The sequence below is a fragment of the Cicer arietinum genome, chromosome 1, assembly GCF_000331145.2.
Source record: "Cicer arietinum cultivar CDC Frontier isolate Library 1 chromosome 1, Cicar.CDCFrontier_v2.0, whole genome shotgun sequence".
Classification (NCBI taxonomy): Eukaryota; Viridiplantae; Streptophyta; class Magnoliopsida; order Fabales; family Fabaceae; genus Cicer; species Cicer arietinum.
The window spans coordinates 18,845,504-18,868,729 of NC_021160.2; the positions used below are offsets into that span (position 1 = coordinate 18,845,504).

Consider the following 23,226-nt stretch of genomic DNA (forward strand, 5'->3'; position numbering starts at 1 on the left):
GGAAATTAAAAGTAGAGTCTTGGTGTTCCTTTAACTTAGATCAAACACCAGAGGATGTATTGTGAACTCATAAGGAATAGCTTGTTCTAAAGACACCATACTAGAACAAAATACTAGTGGTTTAAATTGTTATCATAAGGAATATTGTTATCATCTAAACATGTAAGGGTAATGGTTCTTCAAACCAACTTGTTTCTAATGATCTCCTTTTTTTTATGATGAAAATCATCTATTTTGTGAATAATTTTTTATTTTAATTTTACAAAAGTAAAAAACAATGAATAACATAGAATATCACAACAAGGCTCCCCCATAATGTATGCAAGTCTTAATGTAAGATCTTGAAATTTTCATGCATTAAAGTTGTTAATAATATTTTTTCCCTTTTGTCAGAATTATTAAGAGAAAAAGTACAACAAAGAAGAAAAATACACAATCAAACAAAATAAAATACAGGGAACTACAAAGTTGAGCTAGTTAGTCTAGCTAAGATTAAACTTAGGGTAGTCTGAATGTTCTCCTGATTTTTGGCTGTTTGTTCCAGGAACATCTCAATCTTAGCTTCCAGCCGATCAAAGTATTGCTTTTTGACATACTAGGAAGGTTTGAACATAAGGCTAAAAGGAGTGGCAGATTGACTTCCGAAGGTAGATTTTGTAGAACTTGGAGCAACATCAGTAGGAGCATCCAATGAGTGTATCTCAATATGTGGAATGAGCATATCAAATTGCAATGGTGCATACGAAACAACCATAAGGAATTCTATATGAACACCACTAGAGATAGATGGGTCTTCCTTTGATAAGCCTTCTAACGTAGCTTTCAAGAGCTTTTTGAACCGATTGCTCTAGGCTTTCTGAAGTTGTATGATCCATATATATAAGATCTCAGCTATTTTTCTGAAAGTTGCATCATCCATGATCCATGTTGTCCTTTACCCAGTTGGTAAAAAACGAGAAAACCTTGTGCCACTGGTTGGAAACATCATTAGGGTCCAAACTTTGAGCATTTCAATTGCGTACTGAAATGATTTCGACAATAATAGAATAATGAATGTGTTCAGGCTTGGAAAGCCATGGGGAACGGAATGGGCGATGGGAATGACGTCTAGCAGGATGGTGGAGGTGGTAGGAATAAGGTCTAGCGGAAGGGAGGAGCATAGGAGTGTGATGATGATGTATGAGAAACTAAGTTAATGAGGGAGATATGGTAGGTGTTTGTGGAATGTTAGTGTTGGGACGTCTTTGTTGAGTGTTAGCTTTAGTGGCTGGTGGTGTTGGGTTTGAAATGGTGGTTTTAAAAGGGATGGGATCGGTTCTATGTCGGAAGGGGAAAAAATGTTCGGCTAAGGTTGCCTCATACATCTCATATTAGGTGTTAGAGTTAGAGTTAGCTAAGGTAGAAGGTGCAGGATCAGAAGGACAGACACCTAAATTTGTATTTTGGATAGAGAGAGTGAGAGGTTCTAGTTCAGGTTGCTCATTACAACTTGTATTACCAAAAATAGCACAAGGAGTAGTTTTCTCAGAATTAGAGGTTACTTTATGTTTCTTCCTTAAAATGAGGTTTGTTTTATCCTCATTGGTGTTTGTTACTTCTTTATCACCCTCTTCTACATAGAATGTCTTAGCAACCCTTTTGTGCTTCTTCCCAAACACTTGAGCAACTTTGGGAATAAGAAGAAAAGCACGTACCATCTCTTGATTGGACTACCACATGCTTAGGTATTCCAGAACCATTTTTTATAGTCTTCCTCAAATAGAGGGGCTTAAGAGTCTTCATCTATAGAGGGTATGGCATGAGATCCACTAGTTGTACCAAAAGTACTTCTAGCAACACCATTGGGTCGAATGCACTACTTAAGCAAGATCAGTCTCATCTTGATGATGTTGGATATATTGAAATAAGGTGTAGAAAAACTAACCATGTGTTCTTCTTGGATAGTGCCTCTTACTTCCTCTAGGGCTTGTATGAGGGGAGTTCTCATCAATACTACTTTGATAAGTCTAGGGTAAGAAATTGTCCTTATCTTCCTTGACTTAGAATTGATGAAACATGACCTCATGTGTTCCAATATTAGGTTTGGAATATTGGTCTTGATCCTTCGGGAGATATTCCACATTACGCCTTTGTGGTCTTCGCTAACATGATCCACTAACACCCACACATAAGCACACGTGAACGACACCTATCATAGTATCACAGACTGAGAACAACTTACATGAAGACTATTCATATTAAGAGTAATTGAATTTAGATCGACCAGAGGCTCAAGAAAATTCCATTTCATCAAAGGTATAGCATATGTACATTTGACCATGTACTCTGTTTTTCTAGAGGCAAGGATATGGAGACTTCAACATCATTCTGTTATAAATAGAATATTTAGGTTTTCCTTTATAAAATTGAATATGTCTTCAGCAATGGGTTTTGTGAAAATACCAGCCCACTGATGATTAGTGTCGACAAATTTAATGTCTAAAATACTCTTATGGAAACAATCTCTCATAAAATGTTGTTTAATCTCTATATATTTTTCTCTCGAATGTAAAATAGGGTTTTTGATTAAACATATAGTTGAAGAATTATAACAAAAGATTGGAATGTTACTCTCGTTGATTTTGAAATCTTCTAGTCGATATTTCATCCATAATAGCTGACTGCTACATGTGGCTGCTTTGATGTATTATGCTTCTGATGTGGACATAGCAACAGTCCCTTGCCTTTTGATTGATCAGGAGATCAAATTTTCACCAAGTACAGTTCGCACTTGTGGTTTTCCTTCCTTGCTTGTCTCCAGCATAGTTAGCATCGCAGAAACCTATTAACTTGTACTTAGAGGATGGCTTATAACAGATACCAAGGTTAATAGTGCCTTTCTAATATCGAAAAATCCTCTGAATAACTATTAATTTGGACACTTGAGAATCATACTGATATATGGCATGCACGTACACACTAAATAGAATATCAGGTCTAGAAGTAGTTAAGTAGATGAGGGAACCAATCATTCCTCTGTATACCTTCTAATTTACCTTTTTACCTGACTCATCCTTGTCAAGGGAACTTGTTGGATCCATAGGTGTAGACAAAGGCTTACATTCATCCATATTAAATTTTAAGAAATTCTCTTATGTATTTGGTCTCATGAATGAGTACGCCATATTAGCTTTCATGGATTTAGATTCCAAGGAAGAATTTTAAATCCCCCATCATGCTCATCTCAAATCTTATTTTAGATTTTCTTCAAAAATGGGAATCTTTCATACTCTGAGAAGTCAAATATATTGTTCTCATAAAGTACTTTTGTTATCATCAAAACACTAAGTATAAAAATAACTTCAATTTCCTCTGAGTCTTTAGTAGCTTGTAGAGCCTTGGATTTTGTTTACTTTCCTTGCGATTTGAGAGCCAAGGACGTTGACATCTTTTTGGGCTCATCTAAAACCAGTCCAATCTCATGGGATTTGAGTGAACTCATCAGCTCTTCTAGAGGTAGTTTGTTTAGATCTTTACCGTCTTGAATTGTTGTTACCTGAAGGTGCAAATACGAAAAAGTAGGGTTGAATTTTATTTGATGAAGTTGATAACTTTTTGATAATTTGATGAAGGTTGGTTGGTTTTTATTTACTACTTAGATAAGAAGCAATCGGGTTCAGAGGCATCAAAGAAATGAAGCATAAATAATTGGACATATCAATTTATCTTGGTTCAACACTAACTTGGCTACATTTAGTCCCCTCATTCAGAAGACTTTAATCCACTAATTCAAATAACTTGAATTACAGAACACCTGACCTCCAAGTCAGTCTTCCCAAATAGCCTGACAACCCCATACTTTTGTGGAACTAATCACATTGACTCTATCAGCCAAGTCTTCTCCATATAACTTGATAACCCATGATTGGTGAAGGCAAACTAACACCACTATCGAGTTTAAATGCAAAGGTTTGAAACTTGAGTAGTTGCTTCTAACAAGTTGATTATAACAATGACTATCACACTCTAATAAGAACACTTAGAAAATACTTCTCATTAGAACAGATGTTTCTCTCTTTGAACTCTAAGATGAATTTGGAATTTTGAACTTGAGTTCTTCTACTCTTTTTTGATTTTTCAATGATCTTCTTCTTCATCCTTGAGTATCTATTTATATTTAATTAACCTATTAAGTTATTAACTTGAGTAAGACAATAGAGTTACATTCAATATATTTAGTGAGAAAATATCTATATACTAACTATAAAATATCAATTCAACTATCCCATTTTAATCAATATTAATTAATTAACAAAAGTCACATTTTATCTTTGTTAATCTATTAACAAACGTTTTATGTACTAATATAGAAATGAAACCAAAGCATATTATTTTCTTGTCTTTATAGAACACGCTTAACTATCAGTTATCATGTTATTTATAAAACTCAAAAGAAATAAGAAAAAGAAATGAAACCAATGCATAAAATTACATTTATTGTGTTATATGCAAATGTAGAATTGTTGGTATCATAAATAAACCTTTAAACAATGTGATACCCATTGGCATATAATGAATAAGATGCAATGCATATTATTTGCATACCTTAACACAATTAATAAAAATCTACAAGTCAAGATCTCTAACCAAGTAGCATCAGACAAAAAAGTTGAGTAGGAAGAAGTACAATAGAGTGAAAAAAAAAAATACAAGCAAACAAATAAAAAATAAAGGTGAACTAAGGATTATAGTTGGTTAGCCTAGTTAAGATTAAAGTTAGGGTATTGTGAATGTTCTTCTGATTTTTGGCTGTTTTTTCAATAACCACCTCAGTTTTAGCTTCCAGACGATCAAAATCTTCTTTTTTTGACATATTGGAAGGATCAAACATGAGGGTAGTGGGAGTGGTGTACAACGAAAAACACAAGAAAGGGGGTCTGAATTGTCTTTTCTGTTTAATTTTTTTTTTTTTTGCGTGGCTATACTCAAGTAAAGAAAGAGGAGTAGAAAAAAAAAACAAAGCAGAGAGATTCAACCGATTAATCCTTGTTTACCACCAACACAATAGCGACGTCTAGTCCATTTGACCAGAAGGATTTAATCCAATAATTCACCACGAAATTAAACTTATACTTGAACACCTACTAGTCACACTGTCTGTGTTCAATTTTCTCAACCTTCTAACTTAGTATAGTCAAGATGTTGAGGAAGGCAACCACTATTGGGCAAGGTTACAAACAAAAGGTTTTGGGCTTTTCTAATTAACTCTCGCGGAGAGTGTTTACAAATTTGTTCCTTCATAACCTTTTCTCAATACTAATGTGAAAAAGAATGATGATGACCAAAAGTGTAGATGTGCTTATAACTTGTAGGTTTCTTGTTTTTCCTTTGAGGAAAACAGGTCCTTTTATATAGAATAATTAGGGTTTCTGATTGTTGACTTGATTGCAATAAATCAACATAATTCATGATGTTTCACATTGTATCTATTGAGATTGATTTGTCATAGAAACTTTCTAAAAAGGATCTTGTAATTGATTTAGTTATCCTATTTAAAACAGATGAGAAGTAGATGATACAATTGTTATAGCATGTTTTAAGATCTTCAGATAGCTAACAGATTCAGGATGTTAATTAGAGGATGTGCAAAAGCTTTGTCTTCTTTGGAACGTTGACTTTCATCATAATATTGAATTTCATCAAAGTGTTAACTTTTATCAAAGCATTGATTTCCTTTAGAGCGTACAACTTAAGTCAAAATTAGACGATCAGATGCTTGAAGCGATGTTGTAATTATAAGAGGTAGATGATCACGTCTTTTGCCATACATATTAGAGGTAGATGAAAACTTGTTTTGTCAATCGTAGTAGAGGTAGATGAAAACTTGTTTTGTCAATCATATCAAAGGTAGATGAAAAGAGTGAAGCTACGTTTCGTAGAGGCAACTGAAATAGAACCATAGTCGTGAAACTTCAACAACAACAAAAAAAAAAAAAGGCAAATCAAAAGAATCATTGTTGTGAAACTTTTAAAAAATAATATATAAATTTTCATACAAAAGTCAAGAGAGTATCATTCATATAAAAATCATGTATAAATTTTTCTATTATAAAGTGTTTTTTATTCCTAAGAGTATTAGGACAACGTGTTATCTAACTTAATACCCTGCAGTTATGCAATCAGCCTCATTTGTCGATGCCCTTGTTGATGAAATTCAACTCCTACTCCCACCAACTTTGCCTCAAAACATCCATTTCTCCCACTCCCTCGCTTATTTACATTATATACTACTGTATTTAGTTAAATATGTGATGGCAATGCAAATGTTGATTGAAACAATTACAAGACATTCAAAGGAATGGATTTTAAAATACCTTGTCGAAGAGAACTGTCGAATGAGAAGAATTTGCATGACAATGTCAACAAAGATCGTCACAAAGAAACACCACGACAGTGTAGATGAACACGACGACAAAAAATAATGTGCTACCTTTAATTTTTAACGAAAGTTGTCAACGAGAGACTCCACTTTTTGGCTTGAACTTGATAATATTAATAGCATTAAGACATGAGACATGTGAAAGAAACATGTTATTGTTCAGTAACATGGACAAACATATGAGTAAATGAATGAAAAGAAACCTGAAATTGATATTGTCAAGCAACACAAACGAGTGATGATGATGGAGGCGAAGAGGATGACATGGGCAATTAGGTTGAGAAAGGTGATCGACTTTGAATGTGAACATGGAGGCGGTCGAGTTTGAATGTGAACGGTGGAGGCGATCGAGTTTGGGTTGAAACAACTTCTTCATTGGATTTTTTATTGAGACGGTTGATTTCTTTCTTTTGAGAAGAAAAAAAAAAGGATTTAATCAATAGAATAGGATTTCAGTTAGCGCGAAAATAAAATGAAGAGCTAACACATGTTAATTTTAATAGCACTTACACAAAGAGCGTTATGAAAATTATAGGTGTAACTTTTAATAGAGCTTATAATATAAGTGCTATAAATATTTAAAAAATTACAACATTTAAATGAGAAAGAGGAGCTAGCGCGCATTAATTTTAGTAGCACTTACACAAAGAGTGCTGTCAAAAATATAAATGTAACATTTAATAGTGTTTTATTATAAGTGTTATAAATATTAAAAAATTACCGTATTTATTCAAAACGCGGTATAAGATTTGTCCGTGTAATATATAACCGTGCTTATAAAATAAGCACATATACATTAAAAAAAAAAAAAAAAAAGTTAATTTTGATGATACAAAATTAAATATGTTTGAAATCTCTATGTAAATTTTGCATAATAATAAAATTTAATTAATCAAATATATTAATATAACGTCATATTCCAAATCACGTTTCTTTCTTCAAACGTGATTATCAACCTACCCACCCACAATAATTTCACGTGGATTATGGACGCAACCATATCCTCACAAAAAAACCAATTTTGTCGTGGGATTAAGAAAGCAAAGCAAAATAAATGATATTATTATCCAACTTGCATGGACCCTTTGAATTAATGCACACTCTCGAGACTTTAAATATCAAAGATTTTTGTTCTAAAAATGTATGGCAAACAATACTCTGATAGTGAATATGGTTGGAAATTAAGGATCAATAAAATGTGATGTGGGCCCCATGTCTTTGAGAAGTGCCATGTGGAGAAATATCAAAGATTTCCCCTTTACATGTTACATGTTATTATGGTTTGTTGAGTTTACACACAAATTAACGTGAAATTCACAAGGCCGGTTTGTTTGTAGTTGAAGGCAATGCGTACGTGGTGTCAAACATGTTATATTGAGTAGTTTGGTTAACAACACAAAAGAGTTAAATGCAAGAGATTTAGAGTTTAAAAACTGCTGCTAAATCTTTTTCGTCCCCTAACATATAAATTAATTAGTACGTTTATAAAAACAAAATTAAATTTATAGGTGTGGCTTGTATATATAGATATAATTGATGTGTAAATTAAGGTCAAGTAGCGCTACTTACCCTTCAGGTGTGAACCACGCATGTATGTGATGAAGTATTTGTGTTGTAATATAGACATGATCATTGTTCTGAGGACATTCAGATTTTCTGATTTCGTAATATGATTCGATACCAAGATGAACTTTATTGTTGTTATAAGTTAAAGCTGAACCAAACCGTTATGAATGGGATGGGTTTACTAATCTTAAAAAGAAAATTATTTAAAAAATATATCTAATTAAATCTAAATACTTAAAAATCTCAAAAACCATAAAATTATATTACAATATATTATTCATTAATTAAAATACAACCACAGAACAAGAAAACATTTAAATCAACAATAAATTCTCAAATAAAATCCAATAATAAATTTTAACAATACATCAATAATAAATCTAATATACATATGTCACATCAATGGATTCGGTTCACGAATTCAAAATATTAAATCTGTTACAAACTTAATTACGTTTAAATTGATTGATTTGGGTTAGACTCAATCTTAAATGGATTGAGTTAAAATGTAAATTGAATTGATTTAAATGACTAAATTTACGTAATTACTCCTACTCATGGACACTTCTACAAAAATTTATGAATAGAAATCAAAGTCAAAATCTTTGACTTTACGATATTCATAGGCAATGCACACTAACCACTTGCATACCCTTTTAAATACTCAAATCATGCATAAATATGGACTTCATTAAATACACTTTTGATCTCCTTATTTTTATTGATTCAAAATTTAATTTCTTAATTTTCAAATATAAATTAAATATTTCATTAAAAAATACAAATTTAATATATTTTTTGAAATGTTTAAAATAATTTCTCCATCAAATTATTATTATTTTTAAATATTTCAAATTGAATAATGAGACCACAATTCATAGGGTGGTCTGTGGTGTGACAATGCATAGAGATATGGGTTTGAGAGGTATACTAAGTCGCTATTGTAGTAATAAACATATATGTTAAATGTAATTCAAATTGATTTGTAATTAGTTAGTTAGAATATGGTTAGAAGTTAGTTAGAATATAGTTAGATGTTTATTAAGCTTGTTGTAACTGATTTAGTAAAAAATTGTTTCTATAAAAGCCTTCAAAACCAAGAACAATTTGTAATGCTTAACAGATCATTCTCCAGACTGTCAAGACTGATAATCAATCTTTGTTTTTTGACTTTTCTGTTTTCTTCTCTTTCCTTTTCAATTTCAATTCCTCTCAATTATACAACATGTTCCAACAATTGGCATCAAGAGCTTCGGTTCTAAACCTTGGGAAACACAAGTGCAAGTGTGAGGGGGAATCAAAAATTGGGAAACACAAGTGTGAGTGAAATTAAAAAGAAGAAATGAATGGAGGAGGGTTTCCATCGAATCTGCCAATTATGGATGGAAAGAACTGGGAGAGGTGGTCTGTATCAATGAGATCATTGATGGGAGCACAAGAAGTGTTTGAGATTGTTCAAGATGGCTATGAACAACTTGGTGCGAATCCAACAGAAAGATAGCAAACAACTTTCAAAGATTGCAAGAAAAGATATTGCAAGGCATTATTTTACATCCAGCGAAGTGTGGATTCAAACAATTTTGAAAGGATCACAAAGGTATCTACATCAAAAGAGGCATGGGATGTCTTGGTGAAGTATTACACGGGTGGTGAAAAAACCAAGAAGATCAAACTTCAAATGCTAAGAAGAAAGTATAAGTTACTACAAATGAAGAATAATGAGAATGTGATTGACTATTGCAATCGAGTGCAGACAATCACTAATCAGATGAAAGCCAACCGAGAAGTGATGACTGAGGTGGTGATCATTGAAAAAATTTTGAGGACACTAACACAAAGATACGATCACATAGTGGTGGCAATTGAAGAATCAAAGAATCTTGATACAATGAAGATGGATGATCTACAAAGCTCCCTAGAAGCTCATGAATTAAGGGTAAAAGAAAGAGATGAGGCACACACACAAACATAGGCACTGCAAGCTCAGATCAGCGAGAAGTCTAATCAAGATGGAGTAAAAAACAAGTGGAAGGGCAAGTCAAAGTGGCACCAGAAACATGATCAAGATGAGGAGGCTGGAGGTTCAAGAAGTCAGCAAAACAGTGATAATAAAAGCAAGAAGCCATTTGGCAAGAAGAAGTTTGACAAAATGAGGTTCCAATGTCATAATTGTCAAAAATATGGGCATTTTGCAGATGAATGCAGACTCAAGAAAGTACAAAGAAATGATGGTGAAGCTCAACTGGCCCAGGTAGACAATTTTGACTCATATGAAGTGTTACTGATGTCTTCTACAAGCATGGAGGATGACTGTCCAGGAATATGGTATCTTGACACAGGGTGCTCGAATCACATGACTAGCCATAAAGATTGGTTTGTAAATATTGATGAGAAGGTGGAGAGGGAAATCAGATTTGCAGACAACAACACAGTAAGGATACTCTTGTAAAATACATGTTTTCGATGAAGACAAAGACCAAGAAAAGTGATCAAGTTGTAAGCTCAAAAAGAAGTCAAACATCAAAGACAACTCTGGTCAAATATGCTAGAAGTTTTATAATGTAAAGGTACATGATGCAATTTAATATTCGTATATTTCGAATGCACATGAGAACCTTTCATTTTAGCATATGCATCAAAAGGATTTTCAAAATGTAAAAATATATAAATAATGTTTGAAAATAATATTTTTGGCAAAATACAATGTTGTATTCGAATACAACATGTTGTAGTCGAATACAGACAAGTCAGTAGCTAAAACTGAACATCTTCAAACATCTATATTCGAATACAAGCTTCAAAATTCAAATAAAACTGAACGTTAAAAGGATGTGTGTTCGACTACACACAAGCTGTAGTCGAATACACCTGGAAACAATGCAATTTTTCAATTCTGAAATGGTTCCGGATCATTGCATTTCTTCATCAAACCTCTTGGATCAATGGCCACGAATCTGAAGAGATGTTTATGGAGTATAAATACACCATAACTTCATATCAAACATAACCAATCCTACAACCGAACCTTGAACAAACTTTCTAAAATATTTTGATTTATTCAAAGTTTCACTTTTATATTTCAAGTACAGATTTTACATTTTCATATCATTGAGAAACGTTCTCTAGTGTACTTGAAATTATATTGGATTGTTATCATTGTACATCACCTATTATATCATATTGATCTAAGTCAAAATCAATATTGCTAAACCATTCAAGTGTTGTAAATTGAAGAAAGTGGTTTACTTTCTTCAAGTGTTGTAAATTGAGGAAAGTGGTGTTCTTTCTTCAAGTTTTGTAAACTAAGATAGTGGTGTGCTATCTTAGGGTGATTGTTAGGAGTTTGTAACAAAGGTCCTAGGGTGGGACTTGTACTTATTCTAACAATAGTGGAAAATCTCTTGTGGTGTGCAAGAGGATTGGATGAACCCTTGGTTATAAGGGGAACCAGGATAATATCTTTGTGTTCTTTATTTTTCTGCCATTTATCTTTTCCATACATTATCTTAAATCAGAAAAATCAAACACTAAATCTCTAAAAACAAGAAAATTTATAAACACCTAATTCCCCCCCACTCTTAGGCGCACTTCTGTTCTTACAACTCTATGAATATGGAGAATGGAAAAATGAAGATTTTTGATAATGCAAAGAGGCTTATCTTGAAGGCACCACTGTCGAAGAATAGAACCTTTAAGATTGAAATCCAAATCAATAAAAATCAGTGTCTTGCTGCAGAAATCAGGAGGGAAGACTAGTTGTGGCATCAGAGGTTTGGACATCTGAATTTTAGAAGTCTTCAAATGCTGAAGAACAGTGATATGATGATAGGAATTCCAGAAATTCAAGTGCCAAATGAGATATGTGAAGAATGTTGTCAAGCCAAGAAGCATAGAAATTCATTTAAATCAGAATTACCAACTAGATCCTCAAGAACGATGGAGGTAATTTTTCTGATGTTTGTGGTGCATTTGAAGAAATGTCAATAGGAGATAATTACTACTTTGTATCATTCATTGATGATTTTACAAAGAAAATATGGATATATCTAATCAAAAGAAAGAATGAAGTGCTTGAGATACTTAAAAAATTCATGAGAATGGCAGAAAAACAAAGTGGTTTTAGTATGAAAATCATCAGGATAGATGGAGGAGGAGAATATAATTCTCATGAATTCCATGATTTTTTGTGAAAAAGAAGGGATATTGCATGACGTGACTGCACCATACACTCCCCAGCATAATGGCACTACTGAAAGGAGAAACATAACTATAGTGAACATGGTCAGGAGCATGTTGAAGGGGAAGAACATGCCTTATAGATTCTAGGGGAAGCAGTATCAACTGTAGTATACATTTTGAATAAGTATCCAATCAAGAGACTGGGTACAAGGACACCTGGAGAAGCTTGGACTGGAAGAAAGCTAGTTGTGAATCATTTGAAAGTGTTTGGCTCATTGTGCTTCAGGCATGTGCTAGCTCAAAACAGGAGGAAGCTTGATGACAGGGTTGAACAAATGGTGTTGTTGGGTTATGATCCCATTGGGGCGTACAAGCTATATGATCCAAACAAGAACAAGGTGGTGATAAGCATGGACATACTAGTGGATGATAAGCATGGACATACTAGTGGATGATAAGCATGGACCATCCCAGACATACCAACTAGACCGGCCAGCAATGTAGTAGAAGTTGAACTAGTTGAGGACCAGCCAGCAGATGCAGCAAATCATCCAGCTTCTGAACATGTGAAGAGATCTGCAAGAGTTAGGCAACCTTCAATCGTATTGCAGCCACATGAAGTAACATTTGAGTCAACCATCAATGCAGATGGAGAATTAATTCATTTTGCCTTGCTTGCTGAAACAGAACCAATAAGTGATGAAGAAGCATTGACTGATCCTAGATGGATAACAGCAATGGATGAGGAGCTCAAAGCCATAGAAGAGAACAAGACATGTCAGTTGATGACATTGCCCATGAACAAGAGACCAATTGATGTGAAATGGGTCTATATACTAAAATTGAAACCTGAAGGGTAGGTTGCCAAGTACAAGGCCAGACTTGTAGCAAAGGGATTTTTGCAAAAACATGGGTTGGACTATGATGAGGTATTTGCCCCAGTAGCTAGAATCGAAACAGTAAGGATGGTAGTCTCGATGGCTAGCTACAAAGGTTGGTCTATGCATCAATTGGATGTTAAATCAGCCTTCCTCAATGGATCACTAGATAAAAAGGTGTACGTGAAGCAGCCCTATGGATATGTGAAAATAGGCAAAGAAGATCATGTGTACAAATTGAACAAATCCTTATATGGCCTGAAACAAGATCCTAGGGCTTGGAACAAGAGGATTGACAGATTCCTCATAGAGCAACAATTTGAAAAGTGTGCGAATGAGCATGGAGTTTAGGTCAAGAAGGGAGCAGCAGCACCTGCACTGCTGATATGCCTTTATGTTGATGATTTACTACTGACTGGCAGTGATGAAGTGAAAATCAAGGAGTTCAAAATCAGAATGGAGAAGGAATTTGAGATGACTGATTTGGGCATGCTGGCATATTTCCTTGGCATTGAGTTTGAAACCAGGAAAAATGGAATTTTTATGCATAAAAAAAAGTATGCAAGTGATGTATTAAAAAGGTTTAAAATGCAAGAATGCAATGGAAGCAGCACCCCATCAGAATCAGGGTTGGTGCTATCAAAAGAGGGCAATGATGAGTTGATTGATCCTACAACCTTAAAGCAAATTGTAGGATCCCTGAGGTACTTGTGCAACACAAGGCTAGATATCTCATATATTGTTGGGTTGATTAGTAGGTACATGGAGAAGCCTAGGACATCACACTACATGACAGCAAAAAGGATCTTGAGATATATAAAGGAGACCATTGAGCTTGGTTTGTTTTATTCCACAAAACTGAATGAAGATGGAGTTGAACTTATTGGCTTCATTGATGTTGAATGGTGTGGAGATATGGACGATAGAAAGAGTGCCACAGGCTATGTATTTACAATCAATAACTCACCAACCTCATGGTGTTCAAAGAAGCAAAGCATAGTAGCAGTGTTCACATGTGAAGCTGAATATGTGGCTGCATCTATGGGAGCATGTCAAGCTATGTTGTTGGCAGATTTAATAGCATAACAGGGACTGAGAACCAATGATACAGTGAAGATGAAGATAGATAATAAATCAGCTATAGACCTAGCTAGACATCCAAGTGTTCATGGAAGAAGCAAGCACATAGAAACAAGATTCCATTTCCTAAGGGATCAAGTAATGAAGGGCAAGATAAAGTTGGAACACTGCAATAGAAATGATCAAAAGGCTGACATCTTAACCAAAAGCTTGAAGAGAGTGAAGTTCCAAGAGATGAGGAACAAACTTGGATTAAGAACAAATTGAATAATTTTGAATTAGGGAGCATGTTAAATGTAATTCAAATTGATTTGTAATTAGTTAGTTAGAATATGGTTAGAAGTTTGTTAAGCTTGTTGTAACTGATTCAGTAGAAAATTGTTTCTATAAAAGTCTTTAAAACCAAGAACAGTTTGTAATGCTTAACAGATCATTCTCTAGACTATCAAGACTGATAATCAATCTTCGTTTTCTGACTTTTCTGTTTTCTTCTATTTTCTTCTCAATTTCAATTCCTCTCAATTATACAACCTATTCCAACAATATCGTCTTCCGGGATTGAGTTTATGTTGTACTGGCGATTTATTACTAGTTTCATATTTCATTTGCGCAATATTGAGTTTATAATGTACTGGTTTATTACTAGTTTCATATTTCGATTGAGCAATAACAACTCACATAAATAATTTTAAGGTTCGTTTGATGGACATAATAAGAAACAAAATAGACAAAAGTTATCATATCATATCTGAATTAAGTGTTTCATAACCCAAGATATGATAAATTAATCTATATTTCTATCATATCTTGTCTCTCTAGTTGAAATTTCTATCAGTTGGTTTAGAAATCAGCAGAATAAAATAAGAACAGTAATTTACTTAATGACCCTTATAAAAAATAATTTAAAATATAATAATAATTTATAAAATATAATCTAAAATATAAAAATGTAAATCTAATCAAATCAAATAGAAAAATAATTAATACAATTTGATATTAAACTTAAAACTGTAATATTTATAATTAATTTAAAAAATATTTATGATTTTTACACAAGGGTAGTTTTGTCTTTTTATATAGGCTTAATTACAGTTTTGGTCCTCCTATTTTAGCTGAATCACAAAAATAGTCCCCCCATTTTATTTCTCCCTAGTTTTGGTCTCAAAACAGAATTTTGGTCCTAAACTTGAAAAAGTTTTTTTTTTTTTTTTTTGCGTTTATTTAAGTCACACCATGCGTTAAGATCTCGTGGTGCAACAATTGTACATGAAATCTATGATTATAAATGGTGTGGTGCGACTTGAAAAAATGAAACTTCATCAAATATTGGATAAAAAATCTATTTGGGGATCAAAATTGGAGAGAAATAAAATAGGAGGACTACTTTTGCGATTCAGCTAAAATAGAGGGACTAAAACTGCAACTAAGGTTATTATATAATTTAATAAAGGTTTAAATATGTTTTTGGTCCCTATAAATATCATAATTTTCAGTTTTAGTCCTTGTAAAATTTTTGTTTGGATTTCATCCCTGCAATATCAAAATAAAATTATTTTTTGTCCTTAATGTCAAGTGGACATTACAAAAATGTGAGTTGACAAAGGGAAATATATTTTTTGTTCCTGCAAATACAACACTGTTTAGTTTTAGTCCTTATAAAATTTTTTGTTTGTATTTCATCATATTCATCACCATCAATCACAAACTCAGAAAGTTATTATATAATTTAATAAAGGTTTAAATATATTTTTGGTCCCTGTAAATATCACAATTTTCAGTTTCAGTCCTTGTAAAATTTTTGTTTGGATTTCATCCCTGCAATATCAAAAAAAACTTATTTTTTGTCCTTAATGTCAAGTGGACATTACAAAAATGTGAGTTGACAAAGGGAAATATATTTTTTGTTCCTGTAAATATAACACTGTTTAGTTTTAGTCCTTATAAAATTTTTTGTTTGTATTTCATCATATTCATCACCATCAATCACAAACTCAGAAAGTGAATTTCATCATCTTCATCAACCCAACAATCCATATTTTCTCACTCGACTAAATCTTTTTCCCTTCATTATTCATATCTCACCTAACTCAATTTTTTTTATCAATAACTCTACCTCCAACTAGGTATGGCAATAGGTTAGGCCATCCATCAGGGGCCTATGGCCTGGCCTATTTAATAAAAAGGTTAGGCTCATGCTATTTTTAAAGCCTATTTATTTAAATAGGTCAGGCTCAGGCATATAAAAAAACCTATTAGGCCTGACAGGCCGGCCTATAGATATTTTAGGCTAAATTACATCCGTGGTCCCTTAACTTAATTTCAGGTAACGTTTTAGTCCTTTATCTTTTTTTTCCCGACTTGGTCCTTTATTTTAATTTTAAGTGACAATTTGATATTTTATATTTTAAAATTTCAACAATGTTATCCTTTTTCATACAAAAATTCAATAAAAAAAAAAATCAAACAAAACTCATAAAATTAATTATATTCTTCAATATAATACAAATTTCATCAAATTTGTAACGCAAATCTTCAAATAAACTCATATTTTCATACTTTATTTGATATTGTTAGGAATAAAGGACTAAATCGGGAAGAAAAAAAAGATAAAGGACTAAAACGTTAACTGAAATTAAGTTAAGGGACCACATGTGATATTTAGCCTATATTTTATTAGTTATTAATGTTACTTTTTATTATTATATTAATAATATTATTTCCTATTTTAAAGTCTACCAATTAGGCAACCACTCAGTAGTCATTCCATATTCGGTAGCCGTTCCATATTTGGTAGTCGTTCCATATTCGATAGTCATTCAATTAGTCAATCAGTAGTCGTTCTATATTTATTTAAGAGGTAATAATGGGTGCATTTGTTTCAGAAGAAAAAAAATCTATTATTTGAAACCAAAAATTATATTTTAGGGTTTAAAGGATGTTTGTTTCAGATTTTTTTGAAATTATTTTGTTAGAAAAATTATGTTTTGTTTAATATATATGTTCATTGATATTGGTACGTGGAGAGTATCATGCGGTGTAAGTAGAGCATTTAAATGTTTGAATATGAATAAGGCTTTTAAATAGGCTTCCAAGTCAGACCAGACTTTTAAAAATGTCAGGTCATGCCAGAAAAAAAGCCTATGATAGACTGTAGGCCAAATTTAGGCTTAAAAAATTAATCGTAGGTCAGGCTCAGGCCTTTCAAAGCCTGGCCTGCCCTATTCCCACCCCTATCTCCAACCTCATCTTTTTCCACTATTATCTCAACAACAACAAAAAAAAATTTAAGCCTTTACGAGTTAAATTTCTATTTTGTTAATCCTTTAAATAGTTATTTTTTAAAGATTAAGATTAATCACCGCGTTCCAAGTCAAAATATTTCGTTCAACCATTTAATCAAACATCTTCAAACCACTCCCAACATCACCAACTCTCAAATATCCAAAAGCAAAGCAATAAAAGTAACAACATTTATGTTAGACATTTCATCAAATACCTTTTTTGCATCCCATAACCCCCTCAAAACCTTTGAATATAAATCGACAAGAGACGTTTGAACAACTAAGTAATATAAAAAAAAATATTAATCATTTTTAAGTCTTTACAGGTTAATTTTCAATTTTATTAATCCTTTAAATAGTTAATTTTCAAAGAGGAGGATTAAATAATGATATTCATAATTATAAAAATATAAAAATTAAGACTTCACAAGATCGCCAGAAGAGTTACGCGGACAAGCGTCGCAGACTTTTGGAATTCGAACAGGGTGACCATGTATTTCTGAGAGTCACACCTACTACTGGAGTAGGTAGAGCCTTGAAATCGAAGAAGTTGACTCCTAAATTCATTGGACCATATCAGATTTCTGCACGAATTGGGCCGGTTGCTTATCGGATTGCATTACCTCCGATACTGTCCAATATTCATGACGTGTTTCATGTGTCACAATTGAGGAAGTACCTCGCAGATCCATCTCACGTGATCGAACCAGACACAATCCAGCTAAAGGATAACCTGTCGTTCGAAGTACCACCCGTGAGAATTGATGACAGGAAGATTAAGCGGTTGAGGACCAAGGATGTTTCGTTGGTCAAGGTGATCTGGAACCCAATTACTGGAGATGCGACTTGGGAACTGGAGAGCAAGATGAGGGAACAACACCCAGAGTTATTTATCGATGCATAGTTTCGAGGACGAAACTAATTTTAGGGGGGGAGTAATGTAAGACCCATAATTTTAAAGTACCATTTAGGTATTTTTGGTGTATTTTGGATTTTGGCTCGGAGGCTTTTAAGCCAAAGTTAATAATATTTTGGAGTTTTATAATCAAAAAGATATTTCGATGCCAATTAGAATTTCTCGTCGATAAATAAATTGAAATTAACTGCGGTAAATACTTTACGGTTAATTTAAGGCGTTTCGGGTGAAACGGTAATTTAATAAATATCTAGATTTTGAGATATTTGTTAAGTTATATTTATTATATTTATATATGTTTGTTTGGAGGGAAAAAGAAAGGAAAACTAGAAGGAAGGAAAAGGAAAAGAAAATAGTATATAAAGGAAGGAAGGAAAAAGGAAGAAAGGAAAAACAAAGGAAAGAAAAAGAAAGGAAGGAAATTTCCAAATTTCCATCTCCTTCCTCTGAACATCACGCTCTTAATATGACTGTTTGCTTAACGTTTTGTTTTGAAAATCATTAAGTTAAATCGGTATTAAGAACGGGGAATCTCTTAATGACTTATTTAATTAATGTTGTTTGAAAGTCGTTTAAGTTAAATGGGTATTAAAAATGGGGAATCTTTTAATACCTCGGTTTACTTAATGTGTATTTGAGGAAAATGTTTAAGTTAACTGGGCGTTGAGAATGGGGAATCTCTTAATGTCTCGGTTACTTAACTATCGTTTTTGAAAATCGTTTCGGTAAATGAGTATTAAGAATGGGGAATCTCTTAATATGACTGTTTGCTTAACGTTTTGTTTTGAAAATCATTAAGTTAAATCGGTATTAAGAACGGGGAATCTCTTAATGACTTATTTAATTAATGTTGTTTGAAGGTCGTTTAAGTTAAATGGGTATTAAAAATGGGGAATCTTTTAATATCTGCATTTGCTTAACGATTGTTGTGAATGGAGTCTGTGTATGCTCATGCATTTCATTTGGTAAATTGTGTCGACCCGTGATAGGTGACACCTTGGTAAACTGTACGGACCCGTGATAGGTTGTACGTTTGCGATTTATATTTTAGTAAATCGTGTTGACCCGTGATAGGTGACACTTCGGTAAACTGTACTGACCCGTGATAGGTGGTACGTTTACGATTTACGTTTTTGGTGAATTGTGCTGACCCGTGATAGGTGGCACCTCGGTAAACAGTACTGGTCTGTGATAGGCGGTACGTTTACGATTCCCGCTTTTTCTTTTAGTAAATCGTGTTGACCCGTGATAGGTGACACCATGGTAACTGTACTGACCCGTGATAGGTGGTACATTTACGATTTACATTTTTGGTGGATTGTGCTGACCCGTGATAGGTGGCACCTCGGTAAACAGTACTGGTCTGTGATAGGCGGTACGTTTACGATTCCCGCTTTTTCTTTTAGTAAATCGTGTTGACCCGTGATAGGTGACACCATGGTAACTGTACTGACCCGTGATAGGTGGTACATTTACGATTTCCGCTTTTTCTTTTAGTAAATCGTGTTGACCCGTGATAGGTGACACCATGGTAACTGTACTGACCCGTGATAGGTGGTACATTTACGATTCCCGCTTTTTCTTTTAGTAAATCGTGTTGACCCGTGATAGGTGACACCTCGGTAAACTGTACTGACCCGTGATAGGTGGTACGTTTATGATTTACGCATTTTAGTAAATCGTGCTGACCCGTGATAGGTGGCACCTCGGTAATTGGTACTTTGGCCTGCGATAGGCGGTACAATTATGATTTACGGCCCTTCGAGGAGGGTTTTGGTTTGGAATTCCGAGTCCATGCATTTTGGCATATACGCATTGCATTAGGGTGCTTGGCACGCGAGTCGTGGTTGATTTGAGTTTTATGATTAAGTGATTTGAATTTGAGTCGTTGTGGTAATTGCGTTGAAAATGCTAAGTGTTATGTGTTGATTGTTGTGTGTAAGTATGATGGTTATCGAGATCCCAATTGCCGTGGTAATCGTGTAGGAATTGCTAAGTGTTAGGTTGTGAACTTGATTAGGAATGACTTGAGTTAATGCATGAATTTTTGGAAAAACGATCAGGGAAATCGATTTCCCAATCGATTGGATGAGTTGCAGGAAGTTCACCATTTTGACCTAATCGATTTGCCAATCGATTGTATAAATATATCTTTCAAAATCTTTTAAGAAATCGATTTGGAAATCGATTGGCAGAGAGGCAGGAACTCCGCAAAACTGCCGAAATCGATTTGGAAATCGATTTGGCAACCCAGGGACTCATCAGAACTGACAAAATCGACTTAGAAATCGATTTGGTCATGCAAAAACTCAGCAGAACTGACCAAATCGATTTGGCAATCGATTGGCTCAGCAAAAGTCCTTATTTTGAGTTAGATAATCGATTGCTCAATTGATTTATCAATGCTTTGGTCAGTTATGTATTACTTGATGGTTGGAGAACTTCATTTTGAGTTCATTGTTAATTGGCAAGCATTATATGAACTTTTAGCATATGGAAAATCCTGTTAAGGTGCATGCTTAGTTGAAAAGTTGTTTTGAGCATTTAAAAACTTAATTGCTATGTGTTAACTGTTATTTTTTTGGTTGGTGACCCTTTACAATTATTGTGGAAATCTGGGCTTTGCCCTCAGATGAGAGTCAGGACGGTCCTACCGGTTCGTACCTTACGGACGGGAATGGAGATGGGAACGCTTGACTGCAGTTACGTTAGGAGGATCTCACGGGGCGCGTGGAGATTACTCAGGGTGTATAGCTTTTTGGCAGGATGATCAGATTAGGATGGTGTATAGGGACTAGGGGTCCTTCTTTTTGGTTGGGAGTATTTTTAGTTTGGAAAACTGTACTTTTACTAATATTATCAGTTTAACATCATCTTTGGATGGGTTCCATGTACCATTTGATGTTGTGTAAATGTTTTGGATTTGTAATTGGAGAAACTTTTCCGCTGCTTGTAAATTATAATGACTCAATTATTTATCCAAATGCATTTCCTGATTTAATTCTTTGTTCGTTTTTAATTACTTTTAAAAAAAAAAATATACCCTCGCTTTGAAAAACGGGGTGTTACACCAATGGATTCTTCTCTAAGATTACAACAACAAGATGGATCCTCTAGTGTAAATGCTACTGAATACATGATACTTATTGGAAAACTAATATACTTGACAACCACAAAACCTAACATCGCCTTTGCAACCCAACAACTCATTTAGTACATGGCAAGTCCTAGTAAGACACATTACCAAGCAATAATTAGGGTCCTCAAATACTTAAAGAAGGCGCCAAAGGGTCTCTATTTTCCTAGAAATTCATAGGTAAATCTCATTAGCTTCATAGATGCAGATTGGGCCACATGCAAAGATTCTATGAGGTCTACTTCAGGATACTGTTTCTTTCTTAGGAATTCCCTCATTAGTTGGAAATCAAAGTAACAGGTTATAGTAGCAAAATCATCTTTAGAGGCAGAATATAAGGCTTTAGCATTAGGAACTTGTGATTTGCAGTGACTAATCTACCTTTTCGATGACCTCCATGTTAGTTTCAAGAATACACCTTTGTTATTTTGTGACAACCAGAGTTCTTTAAACGTAGCAGCCAATCTAGTGTTTTATGAGAGAACCAAACATTTGGAAATACACTCTCATATGTGAAGGAACAATCTCAAGTTGACATTCTTAAATTAATGTATATCTCGAGTGACAATTAAACCGCTGACCTATTCACCAAGAGCTTGTTGCCAAAGTACTTCAACAATTTTGTTTCTAAGCTTGGATTACTTGACATTTATCAAGCTCCAGCTTATGAGTTGGTATTAAAATAGCTGGTCTATTTGGCCCATGTGCCAATCCCCATTCTTTTTTAGCTCACATGCCAGTTATCATTCTGTTTCAATTTAAATAGTCAACCAGACTCAATTTAACCAGTCGGTCAGTCAGCTTGTTGTGAGTTACTTGTATGTCTAGATAACTGTGAGTTTTCTTGTAATGGCTTATAGGATACTTGTCGTAAGTTGTTATTAGTTAGCTATTTCACTTATGATTGTTACACATCATCTCATTTCTTATCTTCTATCATATATAAAGAGATTAAGATGCTACATTGAAAATTCATTCATTCCATTTTCAATATATGAGGAATTATTAAGTAAAATAGTTTCACCTTATTTTCTAATAGAATGTTGATAACCACCTCGCATATCTGCCTCAAATCCACCCCACTAGTAAAATTTTGACTATTGTTAAAAATTAGTAGAATTGTCTTAACATTGTTGTAATCGATAAAAGCCGGTGGTTTTTGGTTTGAATCGTTTTGATAAAATATCAAATTGAAAGCCTTCTTCTCCTTCGACGATAGTAGAAACCACTTAGCCTCCATCTCCGTGGAAGAGTCAAACCTTCAACTTTATCCAAAATAATTTGAACGAATAGAGGATCTTGCACTTTCAATAGGACTTATGGCAACATAAATGGTGTTTCAAGCTCACAATGAGTTGTAGGGTGTGACCGGAGAAGGTATTTGATTATGACTAAAAGAAAACTCTATTTATCAATTGTTGGCGGTTCTTTTTATTTTGAGACAAAAGTTGTGTTTGAATATGGTATATGACTTTTGGCATAAACTACGATATTTGTTTTTAAAAACATTATAGTGTCTTTTTAGGAGAAAAAAATATATATTATTTCCTTCGTCTCATAATGAATGTGATTTAAAGTTTTTGCACTCATGTTAAGCAAGACAATAATTAGAAGAAAGAGAGAAGAAATTTTACAAAGTTTCCCTTTTTCACCATTTGTTGGTTTTCACTATTATCAATAAAATGTAAGTTGTGTATATAATGATCATTAAAGGATAATATATGAATAAAATAATTAAAGTTGCACTGAAAATTTTGTGATATTATTTTTTA

At 33.6% G+C, this 23,226-nt stretch overlaps 1 protein-coding gene across 1 annotated transcript; it reads left to right on the forward strand.

Moving 5' to 3' along the window:
* The first annotated feature begins 9,326 nt into the window (after window positions 1-9,326).
* LOC140921101 (uncharacterized) lies at window positions 9,327-10,433 on the forward strand. Its single transcript, XM_073370956.1, has 3 exons — window positions 9,327-9,437; window positions 9,543-9,920; window positions 9,972-10,433. Exons 1-3 carry the CDS (start codon window positions 9,327-9,329, stop codon window positions 10,431-10,433), a joined length of 951 nt encoding a protein of 316 aa, XP_073227057.1.
* Window positions 10,434-23,226: the final 12,793 nt, after the last annotated feature.